Here is a 21,051-nt window from a genome sequence, read left to right as displayed (position 1 = left end):
TGCTATGGGCCCCCTGTGAGTCCAAAGATGGTTCCCTGATCCTCCCAATTCCCGCACAGAACCTTACCTGGGCCATTAGGGCAGCCATCTCAAGCGCCAGCTCCTTGTTGACAGGAAACCTCCCTGCCACGATCTCCCCACTGGTCTGGGAGGCGAGCAGCAGCCGCTCCCGCTCTGTCTCCCCTTTGACTTGACTCCGAAAGTACAGCCTACAGGGAAGACAGTGAGAAGCAGCCAGGACTCAGCTGGGATCCCGAATGGATGAGGTCATCTTGGCATCTGTTAACTTGATTTCCAAAGAAAGAAATGACTTTTTTTATACCATCTGTGAGACTCTTTTTCTACTGCCTCCAGAAAAATTTAAGCACAACACAGGGCAGATAACGGGGCCATGAAGTCTCATGCCAACAGTGGCCCCGGCCATACCTAACTACACCCCTCCCCTACTGGATTTGCTCAGCGGAATCTGCTCCCCAGAATCACAGCTTCTCGGGGGAACTGGAGGAGTTGAAGATTCCAAGAGAATAATGGAAATCATGTGCCGGCAGACAGATCTGGGATGGGATTTTCTTATCCAAATGGACACAAAATCATGGTATCTACTTCTGTATTTGCTGGAATTGTTACAGGAGCTATTTATTCTTAAGCCTTAAATATCTAGTGCTCATGAGAAATTTCACTCTTCTAATGGAACCCTTGCAGCCATCCCACAAGGTTGGTCTATTTTCTTGCCAGGGGTCGAGGGGGGGGGGAGGTGTGGTGTAGTGTGGGTGTGTGTGTGCACACGCGTGCGCAAATACATGCAGGACAGGGACCGAGAGCCTGAACTGCCCAGGGTCTCACCGAGGATCACCAGAGCCAGCCTGGGCCACCAACTAGTGTCGACAACACAGTGCTGTCTGTGAGCGTGCTGTCTGTCCAGCACAGGCCAGCCAGTGGCCGTGATGAGTGCCCCCCTCCCCCACCCCCAGGCAATACTCGAGACCTGTTCTTGTACATCAGCTTCACAACACGTGTGCCACCCTCAGCCTTGCCAGAGTGCAACTCCTTCACGGCTTGCTCCCACTTGGAGATGGCATCACAGATCTAAAACAGGCGGGAAAGGACAGTCAGAAGAGGCCCTGATGGGAGCAGGTCCCATCGGGTACAGGCTTCAGGCACCTGGGACTAGAGGTGTCTTACAACCTCCCCCCAGACAGAGCGGTAGAGCCCGGGGCATGGCGTGAGCAGCAGAGTGTGGGATGCTGTCCCCCACTGGCCGTGACACCTAAGGGGGCCTCCCCAGAGGCCAGGCAGCCCTCTGTCAAAAACCGTGGCCTCCTATTACCAGCTCCATTTCCCTTCCCCCAACCACTGTTGTCTTCAACAAGTACCCCCAGAGGCCTACTGTGTAACCAAGCCTTACAGACGCCCAGACATTTACAAAGGGGACATGTGCGCAGGATTTCCAGGCAACAGGAAAGGATTATAGGAGCCTTTGTCCTGTTGCCTTAAAAAAAGCGGACTTGGAACCAAAACCCTCAAACTCATCAACGCTACAGCACATTCCCACAAACACTTAACATCCCCCATGGCGCTACTCCTAGACCACAAGACAAGATAGGTGGAAATCCCATTCAAGGGCCTTTTACTTGTAGACGTGCCACATAGATCTACCTGCTTCAAATGTGGTCGAGCCTGTAAGTGTAGCAGAGGCCCTGACAGGGCAAGAATGAGCTGCACTGCACAACACACAGCTGGGGACCCAGGGGGATGGTCATCTACCTCTGCGTGTGCACAGGGACAAGTGCCTCCCTGTCCTTCCTATACCAAGCCAAGAAGCAGCTTTTCCCCAGGATACAGCACAGCCCCTCAAGGGCGGGGGGAGAGGACATACGGAGATGTTCTCTCCAGGGACAAGGGCAAAAACAACTTTTCTCTGCCTGTACAGGTAGGTTTTAGCATGCCACAGAATGCTGGCCAGAGGGAACACCTTGGGCTCCCAACCTAACAGACTGTGCAGCAGGAAGGCACCCGCCAGAGGGGCTCTTTCCCCACCGTCCAAACCCCAAGGCCCAGATGGATCCCAGGAGGGGCTCAGCTGGCTCAGTGGGGAGCCCATCACCTTGATGCTCCCGTGCAGGCAGTGTTCCAGGTCCCTGCCTGAAGGATCGTCTGTGAAGAGGGCAAAGCCAGAGTGGGAGGACTTCCTCATGCCCATCTCTTGGTTCAGACGCTGGAGGAACTCATCAACCGTGGAGGAGCCGTCAAAACCGACCACCTGCGTGGGAGAGGGATCAGTCCCAGTGGAAACTTCCCGAGGAGCTCGTGAGGGCTAGTGGAGGGCTACGAGTCTGGAAGGTGGAAAGTCTTGGCTGCAAGGAGCAAGGGAAAATGCAAAAGCCGAAGGAAGCTGGTTTCCGTGGTCCCATGCAGAGGGGCATGTGCTTTGGGGACAAGCCCGCCCGCGGTAAGCTGGAGTCAGCGGCTCTGCTGGCCCTCTGCCACCACACTTTTGGAGGCGTTTTATCATGCCACCCTCTCGGTCAGCGTCTCAGCTTCCTGTCCTTGCAGTGGCTTCGAAAGATCGACTTCCAAGGGCCAAACAGTGAGGTAGTTTCGCAATGCAAGCTCCTCTCTCCCTGCACTCTGGCGCTCACGGTCCCACCCACCTCCAAATCCCAAGGCCGCCCTCTGCTGGTCTGCCTGCTCAGAATCGGCCAAGGGCGCCTGGGTGGCTCAGTGGTCATGATCCTGGGGTCCTGGGATAGAGTCCCACAGTGGGCTCCCTGCTTCTCCCTCTCACTCTCCTTCTGTGCTCCCCCCAAATAAATAAATAAAATCTTAAAAAAAAAGAATCGCCAAGCCTAAGGAGCTTTAGCAGCCCCCTGGCCTGAAGGTGTTCCGTGGGCGAGGGATAGGAGAGGACGGAAGAGAGGAAGCCCACGTAGCCTCCTCACCTGGTAAGTCCCATTGGTGAAATGCACGGGGATGCTGAAGGGTGAGGAGTGGTGGAAGGGGTTGCGTAGCAGGATGGACACGACTTCCATGCGGGACGGCCGGGCCTCCCGCTCTCCAGTCTGAAGCGTCCGCTCCACAGCCCGCTGGCAGTAGGTGGCATACTGGCCAGTTTCATTTCTAAAGAGACGGGAAGAAAGACAATCCCAGGGAATCCACTCATCCCTGCAACCTTGATTCCCTGGCTGCCGACTATGACCAGGCCAAGACCCCATCTGCAGCGGGACTGGCGGTGAGAAAAGCCCAGAACGCTCTGGTCTGTGGTGTTCATCCATCATTCAGGGTCTATCTGCTACAGGTGGCTCGCACAGATACTGTCTCCAGAAGCCAGAAGAATGGGGACACAGACCATGAAAATGTGGGGATGATCTGGGGACACCCATAAAGTATGCACACATACAGAGACTGGGGTGTAGAGCAGCCCAGGCTTGCGCAGACCTCCGTGTGCCCACTCGTGTACACAGCGCCAAGTGAAGTCTCCGTGATCACCATGCAAACCTCAGGGGCAGAGTGGTCTGGTCCCCCCCAGTCCCCCACAGCCTGCCCGCTTCCCCAGGATCCCCACACGTGGTCGGCAGGGCTGGAGCTGTGCGGGGAAACGACGCTCACTCACCGGGGGTCCGCGTGGCGCTGGAGCTGCTGTTTGATGTACCAGAGGAAGTGGTGCTGAGGCAGGAAGAGTGGGGCGCACAGAGCCAGGAGCTGCCAGCACTGCAGGGCACAGGCAGCATGGGACGGGGCCCACGCGGCTCTGAGCTACTGAGCCCTCAGCACCCTCCAAACCAGGGCTCCCCCAACCCGGTGTGGCTACCAGCATGGCCAACCTGGTCAGGCCCCGTCCAGAGCAGCCATCACAAGATCTGACCAGCCCAGCCGTACGAGGCAGCCCATAGGCTTCCACCCCCTCCTCCCACCCCCCAAGGGCTCCGGAGCCAGCCTCGCTCACCTGAATGAGGGAGCACTTCTGAGGCGGGCGGCCACTGGTCTGCTTCATGAGCTGGCAGTAGATCTCGCTCTGCAGCTCGGGGTGAGCCAGGCAGACCTGCAAGGCCGTCTGCGCCAGCGACACGTGGTAGTCCACCGAGGCTGCCTCCACGGGCACGTTGATGAAGAGCTGGCAGGACTGGCGGGAAGAGGATGGTGGGCACGGGCAGCCCCACAACCCCTGGGTTAGTATCCTTGGTGACAATGGGCACACAGGGCCATCCCCACCACGGGCAGCCCTTCTGAAGAGGGAGCACTGCCCCTGCCTGAGGGCGGCTCTGCGTGCTTCTTGGCTACTCTGGGATGGCAGCATTCCTTCTTTAAATGTGTCCATTACATAAGCAAGACATCCATTTTTTTAAGAGAATATTCAGACAGACACAAAGAACATTCTAAAATGGGTCAGGATCTCTCAGGTTTGGAAGCAACCTAAACCTGGCCTTTCCTGCCCTTTATTCCAGGAGGAGGAGAGTTCCTGAACAGGGAGTCTCACTGGCTGGTCCCCAGGAAGCTGTGAATGCTTCCGCGCCCTAAGCCTGTGGTGACGACCCTTCCGCGAGGGCCCTTCCGCTCAGAGCCCTCTGTGAGCTCCACCTAAACTCCACGGCTTCCACCCCAGGATCCCGAGGTGGGCAAACTGCTCCCGGGAGAGCCTAGGCCCGCGGCGAGGGCGCCGCCTGCTGGTGGGCCTGCGCTCCGTTCCTAGGTTACCTTGAAGAGCTTGAGCGCCTCCGTCTGTAGGGCCTCAGAGGGCAGGGTGGTGAGGGAGGTGTACAGCCCGTCCTTGCTGTAACACAGCATGGGGTGCCTCCAGAGAGGGGAGTCTGCCCAAAGCACAGCACCAAGAGGAGCAGCAGTTACAGCTGGGGCGGGAACTGGACCCGCATCCCCACCCCCAGCCCCCGGATCTCCGAGGAAGACCAGAACAGACTGTCCGAACGCACGCGTTGTGCTGGCGTTAGAGCCCCAGGGTGTGGGCCACACAGCTGGGCACTGTGTCCAGCATGAGCACAGCTCCCAGAAAGGTGGCTACTGCTTTGCTCCCAGGGCAGCGACAGGGCTGGGTACAGGACTGCAAGCATGTGTGTGCAGGGGAGGCCCCTCCCTGCAGGGCCGGGTCAGGATGGAGAGCACACCTCAGCCTGAGGGCAACAGGCCTCAGAGGAGCAGGGAAGGGGTGTGTGGTGGGTGCCGTTAATTCCTCAGGGTCCTGAGAACCAGGAGTGAAACAAAGACCTGGGAATACCCAGGCTTGGGTTCATCTAATCCCAGTGCAGGCTTCATTCATGGATTAACAAACTGTAACGATTCACCAGCTACCTTCTTTCCTGGACCCTCAGCCCAGCCCGCAAAGCCGCAGTGAGGAAAGTAAAACACTGACCCGGGTCACTGGGAAGTCTGCCCCCAAATCAACTCCCCCGGACACAGTGGGGTAACCCCAGTATCTTCACCAGAAACAGGGGCTCTGGAGCTTGGATGGGAATGTCCTTCTGTGGCTTAGATGGTTTTAAAACAGCTTCGGGGTACAGAAATGCTTTCTGTGGGTTTCTGACCAACCACTACCCAGCCACTACCCTCCAGCCCTCGCAGGATGGCCACCCTGCCTTACCTGGGTCTCCCTCCTCGTCCATCAGTTTTCCAATGAGTTGCTCATAGGCAGTGCCAACTGTGGCACTGCTGCCCCCTGCAGCCACTGTGAGGTGGTACAGCCAGGTATCCTAGAAGGGGAGTGGAAGAATGGAGGCAAGGGCCCGCAGTTCTCTTGAAGGGGCTAAGCCCAGGGTGAGGTTGGGCTAGTCTGGCTGGCCAAGTCAAGGCCACCAGTCTCTGAAAGACTTGGGATCAGGTGAACATGAACCCAAGTTTCTAAGCTTAAGGTGCTATCTCATGGTCCCAGTGGAGAGATGGTGGTCACTGGGAGGGAATTCGCTATAAGGAAGGGTCCCAATCAGGGAATGCTAGTTGCCAAAATGTCCAGGAAGGAAAGAAACTTGAATCTGAGGAGGCTGGGAAAGAAAGAAGGGAAGATGAGAATCACAGGCCGGAGCTTGGCGGCAGAGGCTCAACCCCCTCCCTTACCTTTTTTTTTTTTAGATTTTATTTATTTATTTGACAGAGAGAGATCACAAGCAGGCAGAGAGGCAGGCAGAGAGAGAGGAGGAAGCAGGCTCCCCGCCGAGCAGAGAGCCCAATGCGGGGCTCGATTCCAGGACCCTGAGATCATGACCTGAGCCGAAGGCAGCGGCTTAACCCACTGAGCCACCCAGGCGCCCCCCTCCCTTACCTTTTCATGCTTGGTGCCAATGAGGAGGTAGGTGGGGCTGTGCTCTGGGGGGTGGATCACCAGGGTGCAGTGGGAGGAGAGCAACCGCCTGCTTCCTCCAGCCTCATAGTCCTCATCGGAGTCACAGGATCGATCGACTTCCTCGATGCGCGCATCCCGCACAGGCAAATGGCCTAGGGGTCGCTGTGGACAGGAGCCTTCCATGAATGGGAGAGCCAGCAGGGAGTCAGCTCTGCTGGGCTGGGAGTCATGGATGTGGCTGTGTCCCAGAATGAGGGGGGTTAACTACAGCTCCCTGGCTGAGGCTTGCCAGGAAAAGCACAGACAGACCCCATGGGTAGAATCTGTGGGCCGTGCACACTGGCCACAGGCGAGAGGGATCCAGCCAGCTTTGTACTTGTGTGGTGTGACGGAAAAGCTGGGGCCTTTCCATCAGGACATGGAGCCACAGGAATGTGATCTGGGGAAAGCAGAGAGTGGGTGCTGTCAGGAAGCCAGGAAGTACCTTGTCCTCATGACTTCGATAGTAGTAGAAGGTTCTCCCAACAAGAGCACACCAGACCAGCTTGGAATGGCCATGTTTTACCTATAAGAAGAAATTAAGACTGTGTGATTAGAACCAGGTAATCCCAGAAGTAAATCCAGGTCTGCCAAAGAGAAGCCAGAGGAAGGAAGATCTCAAAATCTCTGGTCTAACTCTGGTCCTTAGTGGAGATGCCACCCAGATTCCCTACTAACAGGACTGGCCTTTTCACACAGAGAGGGCCATGGTGTGTACCCTGTGACATCCATCCATCCATCCTGGCACCACACGCCATTAAAAGACTAACCAGGCCAATCCAATGTCTTGTCCCAGGAATACGGACACAGCCGTAAGAATGCTGAGAGGGAAGGCAGGGCCATGGCTGGCAGGCTAAAGCCCCCGGCAAATGTAAATCATGAGGGCACAGCAGGTGTACGACAGGCAGAGGAGACTGACCCAAGCACAGACGGAATGCCAAGGCAGAAAGCGAGCCAAGAGCACCGAGCTCACTCACACGTGGCTTTGCCTTCTCGTGGCATTCTGGCCTAGTTCATGTTCTTTCTCATTAACTTCCATTTTCTTGAGGTTAACAAGTACTTCTCTGCTCCTTCTAGCCAGAAGAGTCCTAACTCAAACACCTCTAGGGCAGGCCTGGGATCAGACCTCGATGGGTGTGCACACCTACCTCACCTGCCTCACGGCTTCCACTATTCATACCAAGGCATGGCGGGCGCAGGTGGGGGTGGGCAGCAACCCCTAATGACCTTAAACTAGGTCCTCCCATCTTGACAACAGCTGTGGTGCTCACAGCCCTGATCTCAGTGTTCACTCACAGACACTGAGTGGTCAGACCGTGTCTGGGGCCCACCCGCTAATCCCAGTGAGCCAAGTCCTGCAGAGGGGCGGCAAGGAGGGCTGCGCTCCGGCGCCTGGCTCCCCTGCCTCTCCGCCCCACCAGCTCCGCCCCTACCTTGGTCAGCCAGCCCTTCACAGTGGGCTTGGAGCCACCCCGAGGCAAGGCTGGAGGCCCCACGGCCTGCACCTTCAGCAGGCTCTGCAGCGCGCGGATCCATTCCTCCAGCAGAGCTGGTGAGTCCGCCGTCAGGTAATAGGTCTTCTTCTCAGAGATAAGCTGGGGAGAAAGGGTTGGGGGGAGGGGTGGGGAGATGGCGGGATGGCATGCCAGGGAGGTGGCACAGATCCCTGAACCCACTGGGCCTTCCTTCTTCCCACTCTTGACCCCCTCCCTTCTGTCCCTTGTTCTCTTTGCCTCATCTCTGCTACCTTAACTCTGTCTCACACATTTGGTCTCCTCTTCTCTCCCAGTACTCACAAACGAGGGTCACATCCAAATGTGGATGTGATGTCTCTCACACATGTTCATTTTGCCCCAGCTTTGTTTCCACCCTAGTCCTTCCGAACCCATACCCCTTTGTCTAAGCCGCCTGCCCACCTGGAATGTCTGTGCACCCTCCCCTCGAACAATCTGGCAACAGGAATTCAGTTCCACTTGACCCTGCGGTTTTCGGATGACATCGCTCTATAAAGACAGGAATGGGGAGGAACACAGTTAGGAGCCTTCCCAGAGCACATCCTTCTCCCTCAGGTCTTACTCCAGGTCAAAGTCAACGGAGAAAGTGATTCCCAAGCCTTCCTGGGCTATGGTAGGATGGTAACTTGTTCTGCATCCCGGTTCTAGCTAAATAGAACAATGATTAGAGACACAGGGGCCCATCTGACCCAGGCCTCAAAAAGGATAGATTGAGCCTTTAAAATTGGGTCAGAAGCCACCATGTTATTACTGAGCTTTAAAGCCTTTAAATTCTTTCTACTACATTCTCTATACCAAGTGTGGCAAATAAATGGCAGACACATCACCACTCCCCTTCCCTGTGTGCCCGCACACCTCACTGTTCAGAACGTGCCCGCTCACTGAGGGACACGGGCCCAGGATCCTCAACAGCCACGGGCATTGGCTGGAGTTGCACAAGAGATGTGGCCTTTTTGCTTTCTGTAAAACATTCATGTTGGTTCCCCAAAGAGATCCTGTCAAACTAGATCTCAACATCGAAGGCTCCCTCGTTCCAAACTGTACAGGAAGGAGGTGGAGGAGGTGATGGGCTGTTAGAACCCAGATGACGTGAGGGCAGCTTGGGAACAATTCTCTTACGGGACCAGGCATTAAAAGAAATCAGCTTCTGAAGTAAGGAGTCACCGAGCCAGGTCATCTAGAACTGCCTTGACTGCTCTGTGCCTGACTTCATTCCAAGAACCAGGGACCAGCCTCACTGTCCCATGTGAGGTTCAAAGTCCCAGGTATCCAGGTGCCCACCTGCCAGACCTCTGGCCTCTGGGCGTGGGCCCCACCACACGGCCCCGAGTTTGGCCCAGGCTCCTTCTGACCACTGTCCTGGGGGAGAAGAGTCTCACCGGGGACTTGTAGTACATAATCTGTCCCTGTCTCAGGACAAACCAGCGCCTCTTCCATGTCTTCACCCGGCTCCCCATCTTCAGCAGGTAACCCGACTTCTCCAGGGACTCCTGCAGGGGTGAGAGGGCACGGGGGTGGGTGAGTGGACAGAAAGGGGGAATTAGTTCGGGTTTGTAGATGTCCCACAAACCAGAATGGCCCAGTTGAGTTGTCAATTAAAGACAACTCCTTGAATACATACTAGATGTATTTTCAGGGCACCATACCCTGCTAAGGGTTCAGAGAGAACTAGAATAAAGCCAGGTGGCCCCCTCAGGGACTGTACAAGGGAGAGGCTGGCCAGGGAGGGCTTCCCGAAGAGCCAGATCCAAACTGGCCTCGAAAGGAAAAGTCAGCTTCCCTTCAAAGCCATGACAAGGCCATTGTAGGCAGCAGGAAGGGAGGGTGAAGTCTGGGGAACAAGGGGCACATCAGCCAGGCCGGGGCGGAGGGCTGGGGAATGAGGGATGTGGGTCTGCAGCATGGCTCTGAGCCTCAGGCTTCTTATCTGGAAAATGGGGTCCTTGTCCTGAGAGGACGGTGAGGACACGTGAGACAAGGTACAAAGAGCACTGAGCACGGTGCATGGCGCTCAGTTAAAAACTCCTACATGTCCTCTTTTGGCATTCCAGGGTTGGAACACACGGAAATGCCTGGGGCCTGGTGGGCCACTGTGGGAAAGCCCGCTGGCTGCCCCTGGTTCGACGAGAAGCTCGCTGGATGCCCTCTCCTTCCTCACAGGGTCTAGGACACCAAGCCTACAGCCCCAGCGCCTCACCCTTGTTGCAACCCCCTGCCCCTGCCTTTTCCCTTCCCCAGGACCCCTCATCTTGCGCTGAGGGCTCCAGGCAGGCAGCCTCTGCTGGAGGCCTGCTTCCCCCCATGCCCTGCGTCAGCCCGGGGAGACCCGTGCCCCCTGCGCACCCCGGCCAGGCCTGGCCCCTCGGCAGAATAGGAGGAGGTCCGCTGCAGTTTGTGTTCTGGCTCGGAGTAGTCGCTGTCTAGTGAGTAGGCATCTGGGGGGATGGCGTAGTCCCCCTCGGAGCTCAGCGAGGACATGGAGACACCTACCAAAGAAGGACAAGTTAAGGCCTGGGCCCCAGATCTCCCCAGCTCACGCAGTCCGAGAGCTGCAGGAGCCTTCTTCCTCCCTGACCCAGGTTCTCTGTGTCTGCAGCGGAGGCTCACGGGTGGGGATCGAGCAGGGGGCCCCAGATGAGCCCGCCCATGGAAGGAGGTGAGGAGCCGCTTGCTGCCCACACCCTCCTGCTCTCTCCTCTGTACCTCTCTTGATGGCCCGGGGGCTGCCCAGTCCACTGGTCTTCCTGGACTCAGAGCAGGGGACCGAAGTTCGGAAACTGGCCTGAGAGCAGCAGTCATCATCGGACCCAGAGGATTCATCCACAAAAGGCACGGTGCTGATCTGCGTGGCTCTCTGCAAGACAGGCGCCCTCCCCCACTGCAGCTCACCTTGCAAGATGCAGCCCTTACCATCAGCGCTGGTAGCCCTAGCCCCAGCACCCAGGGTGTGGCCAACACGGCCTGTCTGGGGCACATGCGTGCCCTCACCTGGCTGGGGCACTTGACAGACAACTATCCCATCTCTACCTTACTCTCATGTCCTCACCTCCATGCTTCTCCTTAGGCCTCCTGCTCCCACACACTGTCATCCTCTGTGGTCCCCAAAGGACCTGCCCCATCTAGGTTGAGCACCGGCAGCTGTAACCCTTCCTCCTGCCACTAGGAGGCCAGAATGCCCCACGGGCCAGGCACGCGATAGGAGCTTTAAACGCGTGTGCGGATAAGGAAACAAGAAGCCACTATCTCCACGTTGTTGAAAGTATGGGGAAAAGATACTCTGTAGCGTGATAAAGGCTTTGAAAAGGTAATTTGGTGCTACCTGCCACAATTTAAAATATGCCTATCATTCGCCCATAAATTTCCCCTCCGGAACTCTGTCCTCTGGAAATACATATGCCTAATACTTAAGTGCACAGAGATGTGTCTGCACAATGACGTTCATCACTACACTGACTGCAGAGAAGCAGAGATGTGACCGAAACTGTCCATCAGCGGAGGGCAGGTTAAGGTAGTCATGGGGCATCCACACCGAGGGGCCCTGAAAGACGAAGCGGAGCTGTGCACGGAGGTGCACCCGCGAGATCTGACTCATGCTCGGATAACAAGCAAGGGGCGGAAGGGCAAGTATAATATGATTCCTGCCGTGTGCACACGCATGGGTGTGTGCGTGCGCGCATGTGTGTGTGCGTGTGCAAGAGAGAGATAGGGACACAGACAGTATCTGTCAGTGCACTGGTAAATGCAACAGAGAGCCTCACAGAATAAACACAAACCGTGAATGACAGTTGCCCCCGGGGTTAGAAATTAGGGAAAAGCAATGTGAAAGAAAACGGGACTTTTGGCTTTTCGATTATTCTAAAAAACTTTTTACAAAGTTAACTGTTTTGACCTCAAAAACCAATAACAAAAGGAAACAAAAATATGTGTGAAAACATTATATTGCAGTTATATCTAAAAAATATAGATACGAAACTAACGTAATATTGTGTGCCAACTACATTCAAAGAAAAATACTTTGAATTTTATGAGAATATTATGAGAATATATGTGGGATTATGTTTGAACATGTGTGAAATATTCTGGACAGAGTCCTTCTGGGACAGACATGGGAAAAGATGGGGAGGACAGGTGAAGCAGGGGTAGGTCTAACATTTAACTTTTCACTTTGCCCATGATCGTATGGATTCAAATTTTTCAATTTGAAAATTCAAATTTATACTTTTTATAATAAAAGCCTAATAAATACTAAAAATGACATTATATGGTAGCTGAGCTCCCTGCCCGGAGTCCTGTGTGTGCAGAAGCCTGACCCTAGAGCCCCACTCGAGCCACTACGTGGACAAGGGGCCTCCTGGAGGGAACACCCCAACCTCGGACAGCAGCTTCTTACCCCCTTCAGGGCAGTGTAGACAGGCACAGTAACATTCTTGTAGACAAGGCCAGAAAAAGGCCCAGGGAACGCAAGGGCAGGAGGGCTTGAAGCTGGAGGGGGTGGGGAAGAGGGAGAAGATTAACTCAGGTGCCATAACAGACAGAGACCTGGGCAGATCCACGTGGAGTTCCCTGAAAGAGCACCCCAGGAAACAGGTGGGCTAGCTATCCTGAGGATGGGGCCAGGATTCCTTCAGTCCTACTCTTGCGAAGGTGCATTACCAACTGTGAGACTATGGAGCTCACGCCGCGGGGGAATTCAGTAGCTGGCCGGCTGACTCAGGAGCCAGAGGGTAGGGATGTGGTTCCTTCACGAGGTTCATCTAAATCAAGGCACTAGGGAGCTCTCCCACCCCCAGTACCGGCCACTCACTACAGAAGGGAAGCCTGTGCAGGTGGGAGGCTGAGCTGGAGGACCCCGCCTCTGAGGTCCCTTCCAGCTCTGTAATTGGCTACAGTCCTGTTCAAGGCCACGCCCACCCCGCAAGACCAGAGCTAAACCTGTACAGCTTCCTTTTGCCTCAGAGGTAGTCGGGCTGTGATTTCACTGAACCTTACCTGTTGGGGTAGGGGTGGGGGTGCTGGGAGACCCTGGCCCTGGGTGTTGCTGAGAGTCTCCCCCCTGCATGCCCACCCTGCCCAGCATGTGCGGTGCACTTGGGACTCACCGCAGCAGGTGGCATTCATTCTGGGAGATGCATCCGAGAGCCGCATGCCAGCCATGGCCACCGCGTAGATTCGGCTCTCCTGGAATGGAAGGGCCCAGAGGGTCAGGGCCCAGCACGGAGACCAGCCCAGGCCCTCCTGAGTGTGGAGGGAAAAGGATGGTCTGTGGACGCAGGTCCGCATCTGGCCTGGGCCAATTACTGGTGGGGTAATCCTAGGCAGATTATACCTGAGCCTCCTCCTCCTCCGCCCTAAAGTGGGGCTAATACTTAACTGTCAGTGAACATCTGACACCTGGAATATAATCGGCATCCAACAGATAGTCATTCCTTCTCTTGCCTCCACCCTTTTCTTGGCACAGGAAGTTCAAGAGGAGGGGGTCACTGACCTGTTTCTCTGAATCGTACCCATTTTAGAGGCCCTGGGTCTCAGGCTCTCACCCCCTGAAGCTGGGATGTTGATAATGAGGAAAAGGGAGCCCCATTGCAAGGGACCCTTTGGTAAGCCCATGTTTGGAAACTGGGACACAGTTTTTTCCTACAGTAACAACGTGATGTGCACGGTTAGGCCCCACCTGCAAAGCCACCTAAGCTCACTCAGGACCCTGAACCCTGCTGTAGAAGACATGTGGACGCATCTTCTCCCTTACCCCTCCTCCCTTACCCCTCAGGATTCCTGGGTCTGAAGCAGGCCCACAGGGAGCTTTTCTTTCTTTCTTTTTTTTTTTTAAAGATTTTATTTATTTATTTATTTGACAGATAGAGATCACAAGTAGGCAGAGAGGCAAGCAGAGAGAGAGAGAGAGAGAGAGAGAGGAGAAAGCAGGCTCCCTGCTGAGCAGAGAACCGGATATGGGGCTGGGTTATGACCCCAGCCGAAGGCAGAGGCTTTAATCCACCGAGCCACCCAGGCATCCCCTAGGGAGCTTTTCTTTTTTTTTTTTAGATTTTATTTATTTATTTGACAGAGAGATCACAGTAGACAGAGGCAGGCAGAGAGAGGGGGGGGGAAGCAGGCTCCCTGCCGAGCAGAGAGCCCGATGTGGGACTCGATCCCAGGACCCTGAGATCATGACCTGAGCCGAAGGCAGTGGCTTAACCCACTGAGCCACCCAGGTGCCCCCCCTAGGGAGCTTTTCTAATGGTTTTGATCAAACAACCCAGACACCCTGCCTGTGCTTTTCCCATCTCTTTCTTCACTCAAGGTAAAGGGAAACAAAGACCCCCTCAGGGGACAGGAGAGTCGGAAGGACTAGGAAAAGTAGGCCTGCTGGCTCCGGGAGGCAGCAGGGCTGGGGGCTGGGGCTAGAAGGGCTGCGGGGTGTTCCTGGGGTGTCCCCCAGAGGGGAGCAGCAGCTCTGGGTACTTAGGGGACGGAGGGCTGGGTGGGACCCCCTCTGAGCTGAGCGGAGCAGTAGGAGGTAAGAGATAGAAGGACAGTGAGGAAGGGGGTCCCAGGAGGGGATTATTCCTGCTAGTGCTGATCACAGAATTCAACCAGGGACAGGCCTCTAACCCCCCAGAGGACATGCAAGCGAAGCTCGAGGGATTTAGGTAAAACAGACGTGGGAGTGTTCACAAGAATCATCCAGGGCCCAAATCATGAGGATGATTTCATCAACCAAAAAAGGGCTCTGGAGGCTCTGAATCAGCAGATCAGTGCATCTGCCTCCCTCCTCTCCATTCCCAGTCTTGATTCCCCCTCAGACAGTCCCTGCGCAGCGGGTCCCACCAGGGAAGAGAGGGTGGGCACCCACTGGGGTTGTTTTAGGGGCCAGTTGCAACGAGGACTGTGAACAGGAAACTCCTTAGCTGGCATGGACGGCTGTGGAGTCCCGCGGCACAGCTGAGAGCAGGGTGGGCCTGTGGAAAAACCCAACACCCCTTCACACCTGCACCCCCATGGCTCAGCTGATGTCCCCCGGGGAGAGTGTTGTCAGAAGCATCTTCTCTATTTATTCACTCCCTTTCCCCTGGGTCTCTCTCCCCCACCCCTCAGTCCACACTCAGCAGAACACAAGAACCCCTCGGAGCCATTATGGTGGACGGACGGACGGCTCCATTCTGGCCCAATGGCAGAAGTGAGCAGCGCTTCTCTCTGGTACCACCTGCTGAGGCCTCCCGTCACATCCCTCACCGGAAAGCTCCCTCACCGCTCACCTCTGCTTTAGGATTCTAGAGCGTTTGAAGTTACAAGACAACAATGAAAGAGAAGAGGGAAGGCTCTGACGGTGGTCTGGCCTGGCCTGGCCCTTCCCTTCTTTCCAGCATCCTCTCCATCCCTGCCTGCCCCTCTGCTCCTTCTCTGCCCGCTGCCCCCCACCTCACCCTTGCTCTCCGGAAGGCCGTGCCTCGTGTGGCTCCTGCGACCCCAGAGCTTCAGGGACAGGGCAGCAGCCTAAGCCCTAAAGACTGGCCAGGGAGGGCGCCTGGGTGGCTCAGTGGGTTAAGCCGCTGCCTTCGGCTCAGGTCATGATCTCAGGGTCCTGGGATCGAGTCCCGCATCGGGCTCTCTGCTCAGCGGGGAGCCTGCTTCCCTTCCTCTCTCTCTGCCTGCCTCTCTGCCTACTTGTGATCTCTGTCAAAAAAAAAAAAAAAAAAAAAAAAAAGACTGGCCAGGGAGACCTGCTAGCCCCCCGCCCTGACCCCGCTCCCAGGCATGGTCCTGTCTCTGGCCATCGGGCCCCCTTATGGCCGGCACCTGCAAGATGCTGCTGGAAAGACAGGTCTTCTGGGCAGCAGTGAAAATGAAAGGCAGTGTCGCCCTGAAGTAGGGTCCCCAGGATCCCCACTCCTTAGGCTGCCAGAAGCAGACACTCAGACGTCTCCCACCACAGCAGCATCGGGGTGGGGGTCTGAGCACGAGGAAGAAAGAACATCTGCTCTCGGATGTCCCCCAAGAGGCAGTGCAGCTGGAAGGTGAGAGCCGGGTCTGGAGGCAGCAGGGCCCACTTTTAAAGTCCAGCTCCTCACTAGGGGCTCCATGACCACGGGCAAGGGAGCAAGTCTGTGGGGTAACGGGACAGCACCTCACAGCCCGCACAGACAAGGGGTCCTGCACACGTGCCAGGCCCTGAGCTACACACTCCACACCCCGAATCTCATCTCACCCTCCACACTGACCTCGGCAGCCTTATCCACGTCCACACCCCCCATTTTTTTTTTTAAAGATTTTATTTATTTATTTGACAGAGAGAGATCACAAGTAGACGGAGAGGAAGGCAGAGAGAGAGAGAGAGAGAGAGAGGGAAGCAGGCTTCCTGCTGAGCAGAGAGCCCGACGTGGGACTCGATCCCAGGACCCTGAGATCATGACCTGAGCCGAAGGCAGTGGCTCAACCCACTGAGCCACCCAGGCGCCCCAACCCCCCCCATTTTCATTTCAACTGTTTATCACGGAAAATGCCGAACAGACACAAAAGCGGAATGAAGAGAATAAAGAATGATCTCGTGTAGCCATCACTCGGCTCTGTGAAGACTGAGGCATGGCTAGTCTTGCTTCCTCGGTGTCCCCAACCCTGCATCACTGACTCTGAGGCAATGCCACCGGCCATCACATCCTTCATCCAATATTACAAGAAGGAAGCGAAGGCTCCCAGATAACAAGAGACGCGCTTTCTGGGAACCATGACTGCGGGTGCCCCCGGCCTGCGTGCATGGTCGTCCCCACAGCAACCCGATACAGTACTGTTATCCCCATGTCACAGATGGGGAACTGAAGCTCGAAGGGTTAGTAACATCTCAGGGTCACAGGGTCAGCGGTTCAACCCTAGTGGTTTGATTCGGGACCTGGGTTCCTCACCAGTGTGCTGCACCACGGCAGAGAGTCCAGGAGATTCGATGAGAACACATGCACCAAGCACCCAGCTGGGTAGGGGCACGTGCTCATGAAAGGAGAGCGGCTGGCGTGCAACCACTCCAAGTCCAGGCTCTGCCCCTGCTGGTCACCACGGGGCTGGTCGCCTCCTCTCACACTCTGCCCCCTGCCCCCTAGCCCCGCAAACAAACTGCCTCTTACCCAGGATGGAAACCGGTGCAGCGGGGGAGTGGGGGGTGTGTTGCCCAAATCCACTTCCTCCAGCTCAGCCTCAGGGGCCTGTGGGCTCTCTCTTTCCTCCTTCTTCCCTCCTGGGGGTGGCTCCCCCATCTCCATATTCTCCAGTTCCTCCCAGAGCTCAGCTCGGGCCTCCGCCTCAGGAAGCCTAGAGGGGTGGAGGGCTGAGAGGGTCCCAATCTCGATGCTCACCACATGGTTGAAACACCCGGGGCCCACCTGGGGCTGGCTGTGGTGCCGCTTGGCCAGCTGGATGCTGTCCCGGGGGGTGCTGGGGACCCGTGCCTTTGGTAGGGTCAGGCTGCAGCCCAGGCTTCCTTCCCTGGCAGAGTTCTTTGTCCCAGGGAGCGTGCCTCCCTGAGCAGTGACCAGGCCCTCCCCCCAGGAGGCCGAACCATGTCTGTGGGTGCGAGGCTTCATGCACAGCCGGCGGGGAGAGCTCTCTCTTCCCAGATGAGTTGGAAGGGTCTTGGCCTCAGCTATTTCCCCAGGATGGACCACGATGGAACTAGAATCTTCCAGGGAAATTCCTGCTTTAGGACCAGAGTCCCTTCTAGGCAGAGCATCTGGGGAAGGTACAGGCAGAGCTGCCTTCAGGGCACCCTTGGCCTGGGGACTACTGTCCTGCCCTATCGGCTGCATTCCTGGCCCCGAAGCGTCAGAATCCTGCTCTGGGGTTTCCTGGGGGGCCACCAGCAGCTTCCCCGAAGGTGCCATCTGAAGAGCTGTGGTTGGGGGGAAAACAGGCATAGTGAGAGCTCCCTCCATTCGGTGGACACACACACACACACACACACACACACACAGAGCCTGTCCCGAGTACCTTCTAGAGCATCCTGGAGGGCTCCCACCTGCTCTGCCAGGTGCTGATTACTGCTCTTCAGATGCTGATTCTCCATCTCAAGCTGGGCAAAAAGAAAAATAAAGATTTAAGAAGACTTAGCTGACAGGTTCAGGCATATAATTCAAAATAAGATTAAAATCCTTTTTAAAGATCAAATCTTTAAAAAAGAACACTTGGTGCCCCAGCAATCCAGGGCTGACCCTCCCAGGGAGCCCTGACCTACCCTCCTTCCTTTGTGCTAACCAGTTTCGGTTGGGATAGAATTCCATTTGGCAGCCCCTGAACCTTCTGTTCTCAAATACCATTTTTCAAAAAAAAAAAGAATTGTGAAGTGGAATACGTGCCCAGAAATCCTCAGACCACATCAAGGAAGAGCTTCGCAAATGACTGAAGTGAACACGCACGTGACCACCACCCAGGTCAAGAAAGAGGAATTGGCCAGCACGGTCTACAACCCCAGACTCGCCCCTTCCCAGTCACACGCTTCTCCCTCCCCTGGAAGGCAACCACTAAGTGTACCGGACTCACTTCCTTGCTTTCCGGGCTTTATCATCCAGGCCCCCACCCTTGCACACATCGGCTCAGTTGTGCCCCTTTTGGTATAAGTGGGCTTATACAGTATATACTTCTGGGTTGAGCTTCCTTTACTCAACACACTGTCTACAAGACCCTTGTGCACGGTTGCTGCATTGTCTTCCGACTGAAATCCAACCCAGTTTTTTGAGCACCTTTCAGCAAATATGGAGGCAAACCAGGCATCAGCTCTGCACCCCAAGAGCTCGTAGTCTGGCAGGTGACAGGAGATGGGGAGGCAAAACTGCCAACACCTGCGGCAGGCATGACCACTTTGTTGGGACAGAGGAAGAGAAGCTGAGGTTTGTCCTTTCCCAAACTTCAATTCCTTGCCCTCTGGTTTGGAAAGAGGTTGCTTTTTGTTTCTTTTTGCTGGGAGCACAGTAGCTTCTAGCCCCAGGCTTCTCTAAGTGAGTGGCAGTGAGCCTCAAATTAGAGGTGGAGACAGGACGGGGCTGTCAGGGGACGAGAAATCGGGGACTTAGTGACTCCTGGGCACAGAGCTGCTGTCTGGGGTGACAAAAAGTTTTGGAAACAGATGGTGGCGATAGCTGCATGACAGTGTGAATGTACTTAATGCCACTGAATTGTACATTGAAAATGGGGAAAACGGGCAATGACACGTGTATTTGGCCAACAGCACAGAGACCAGTTGAGAAGAACGGAGAGGGCAGAGGTACAGTGGAGAGGGTAGGTGCAGGGTGTGTGCCCTCTGTGGGGCAAACAAAGCCTATCAGGAGCTCTGGGGAAACCCAACGGCCACGGGAGGAAAGGAAAAGTGAAGCGAGTCTCAGTGTTTAAGCTGAGTGAAGGACAGATAGTTAATACAAAGGAAGGTCAGTGAAGGCCCCGCAGAAAGGAGGCAGAAAAATGCCGGGGCACGGAGGGGACTCCCCGATCCCCGCTGCATGTCCACTCCAGGCTTCCTGAGATGAGTTTTCCACTCACCTCTCCTAACTTCAGAGTCACCCATTCTTTGATCTTCGCAGCTTTTTCCTGGACAACTTTTGCTTCTTCAGCTCTCATCTGCTTCTGCAAGAAAGGGAGGGACTCGGTGCACCAGAGCGGTCACCAGTGGAGTGAATGACTGGAGGCAGGAAACGCTGAGAAGGAATATCAAGTAGGTGGAGGGGGGGAGGGGCAGCGGAAAAAAAGAAATTCACTTATGAATTTAAAAAATATTCTGAAAGTGGGAAAAGGCTTCCTCAGCGCGATCCATACCCTGAAGCCATGAAGAAAAAGACGATCAAGTCTATACCGTCACCATAAATTACTGTATGACAAACAAAAGGTCCCCTAAAACCAAAAGACCAACTGGGGGATGATTTACAACACAGATGGCTTACACAAGAGGGCGAATCTGAAATGAAAGAACCAATAACTACGTGTGAAAAGAACACGAACAAGAAGTCAACAGAGAAATAAAGGGAAAGAGAAACCCATGAAAAATGGTTCAACCCAACTGTGATTTTAAAAATGCACAAAAAATCAGACATCGTTTCCTCTATCAGACTAACACAATTGAGAAGTTTGATGTTGTCCCAAATTGCCAGGGCTGTTGGAAAACAACCCCTGTTCTAGAAATTGGCAAAGCCTTTTGGGTAGCAATTTGATAATCTCTGTCAACGTTTTGAATGTACAGACCGCTGACCCGACAAACCCACGGCTTAGGAATCGTTAGTTGCCGTATTATTTGATCAAGCAAAAAAACCCTCACAACTGGACATAACCTAGGAGTCCACAAATCCAGGCTTGGTTAAATAAACAAAACGAAAATGGAATGCTGTCCTTTGATACAAAAGAAATGTTCACAGGGAATACTGGAAGGACCTTAAGGTTAACCAGCTGAAGGGCTCCGCAAACTGGCTACCATCCAGCCTTCCACCTGGTTCCTCTCCCCCTGCCCCACCTGTTTTTATAAATAAAATTGTACAGGAACAGAGCCACAGGCATGCCTATTACTTAAGTATTGTCGAGGGCTGCCTTCCTGGTACAATGGGAGAACTCAAGAGTTTTACCAGAGGCCACATAGCCTGCAAAGCCCAAAGTATGTACTCCCTGGCCCTTTACAGAACAGGTCTGCCAACCCCTGCCCTCGTCTGATACCCTCTGTATAACGGAGGCCCAGAGGGTGATGTGGCTTGCCTCCGTCAGCATAGGGAACACAGCTGGGACTAAGGCTAGGTCTACTGACTTGTAGAACAGCATTCTTTCTATTCTGACCTTTTATTATTAGAAAACAATTTTTTTTGATCCAGGCTTCAGCGGGAATCATTTTGCCCACGAAACCCCAGATGTGGCCACTTCTATGAAGCACTCGAAAAAGGAGGTACCTCCAAAGTCAATGAATAACTGATTAGAGATTTCACGGGTCGACGTTGTATTTCCCCATGCTGGGTGCCTCTGAGTATACAAAGGCCCATCGCACCATGGACACATTCAGTGACTAGTGATGAATGATTACAAGTTTGCCCATGATGGTGGGGAGATATTCCCAGGACCAACTGGCACCTCATGGAGAATTCACACAGAAAATTAACAGTCATCTGGCCACACTGAGGTGGTTTATGGGAAATGATGGTGCTCTGGTGCCAAGTGGGAAGGTGAGGCCGAGGACAGAGGGAAGGACAGCAGTGGGGAGAAGTT

At 54.9% G+C, this 21,051-nt stretch overlaps 1 protein-coding gene across 4 annotated transcripts in view; it reads right to left on the bottom strand.

Annotated features, from left to right (window-relative positions):
- The window catches only part of PLEKHH1 (pleckstrin homology, MyTH4 and FERM domain containing H1), a 48,997-nt gene that overhangs the window by 4,720 nt on the left and 23,226 nt on the right, over nt 1–21,051 (bottom strand). For all 4 annotated transcript variants that reach the window (XM_047736977.1, XM_047736979.1, XM_047736976.1 and 1 more), the window contains exons 5-24: nt 19,354–19,437; nt 17,812–17,893; nt 16,953–17,713; nt 12,939–13,017; nt 12,230–12,321; nt 10,543–10,693; nt 10,183–10,325; nt 9,219–9,329; nt 8,242–8,328; nt 7,759–7,920; nt 6,771–6,851; nt 6,266–6,448; nt 5,591–5,699; nt 4,693–4,805; nt 3,944–4,120; nt 3,611–3,708; nt 2,940–3,117; nt 2,105–2,260; nt 986–1,086; nt 68–209 (exon numbers count right to left, since the gene is read on the bottom strand). In XM_047736977.1, the coding sequence (XP_047592933.1) occupies nt 68–209; nt 986–1,086; nt 2,105–2,260; nt 2,940–3,117; nt 3,611–3,708; nt 3,944–4,120; nt 4,693–4,805; nt 5,591–5,699; nt 6,266–6,448; nt 6,771–6,851; nt 7,759–7,920; nt 8,242–8,328; nt 9,219–9,329; nt 10,183–10,325; nt 10,543–10,693; nt 12,230–12,321; nt 12,939–13,017; nt 16,953–17,713; nt 17,812–17,893; nt 19,354–19,437 (3,090 nt within the window). The remainder of the gene's footprint in view (nt 1–67; nt 210–985; nt 1,087–2,104; nt 2,261–2,939; nt 3,118–3,610; nt 3,709–3,943; nt 4,121–4,692; nt 4,806–5,590; nt 5,700–6,265; nt 6,449–6,770; nt 6,852–7,758; nt 7,921–8,241; nt 8,329–9,218; nt 9,330–10,182; nt 10,326–10,542; nt 10,694–12,229; nt 12,322–12,938; nt 13,018–16,952; nt 17,714–17,811; nt 17,894–19,353; nt 19,438–21,051) is intronic.

This window comes from Lutra lutra, chromosome 7 (assembly GCF_902655055.1).
Source record: "Lutra lutra chromosome 7, mLutLut1.2, whole genome shotgun sequence".
Classification (NCBI taxonomy): domain Eukaryota; kingdom Metazoa; phylum Chordata; class Mammalia; order Carnivora; family Mustelidae; genus Lutra; species Lutra lutra.
Note: the sequence above shows the minus strand (reverse complement) of the source record. Positions and strands in the feature narration are given on the sequence as shown.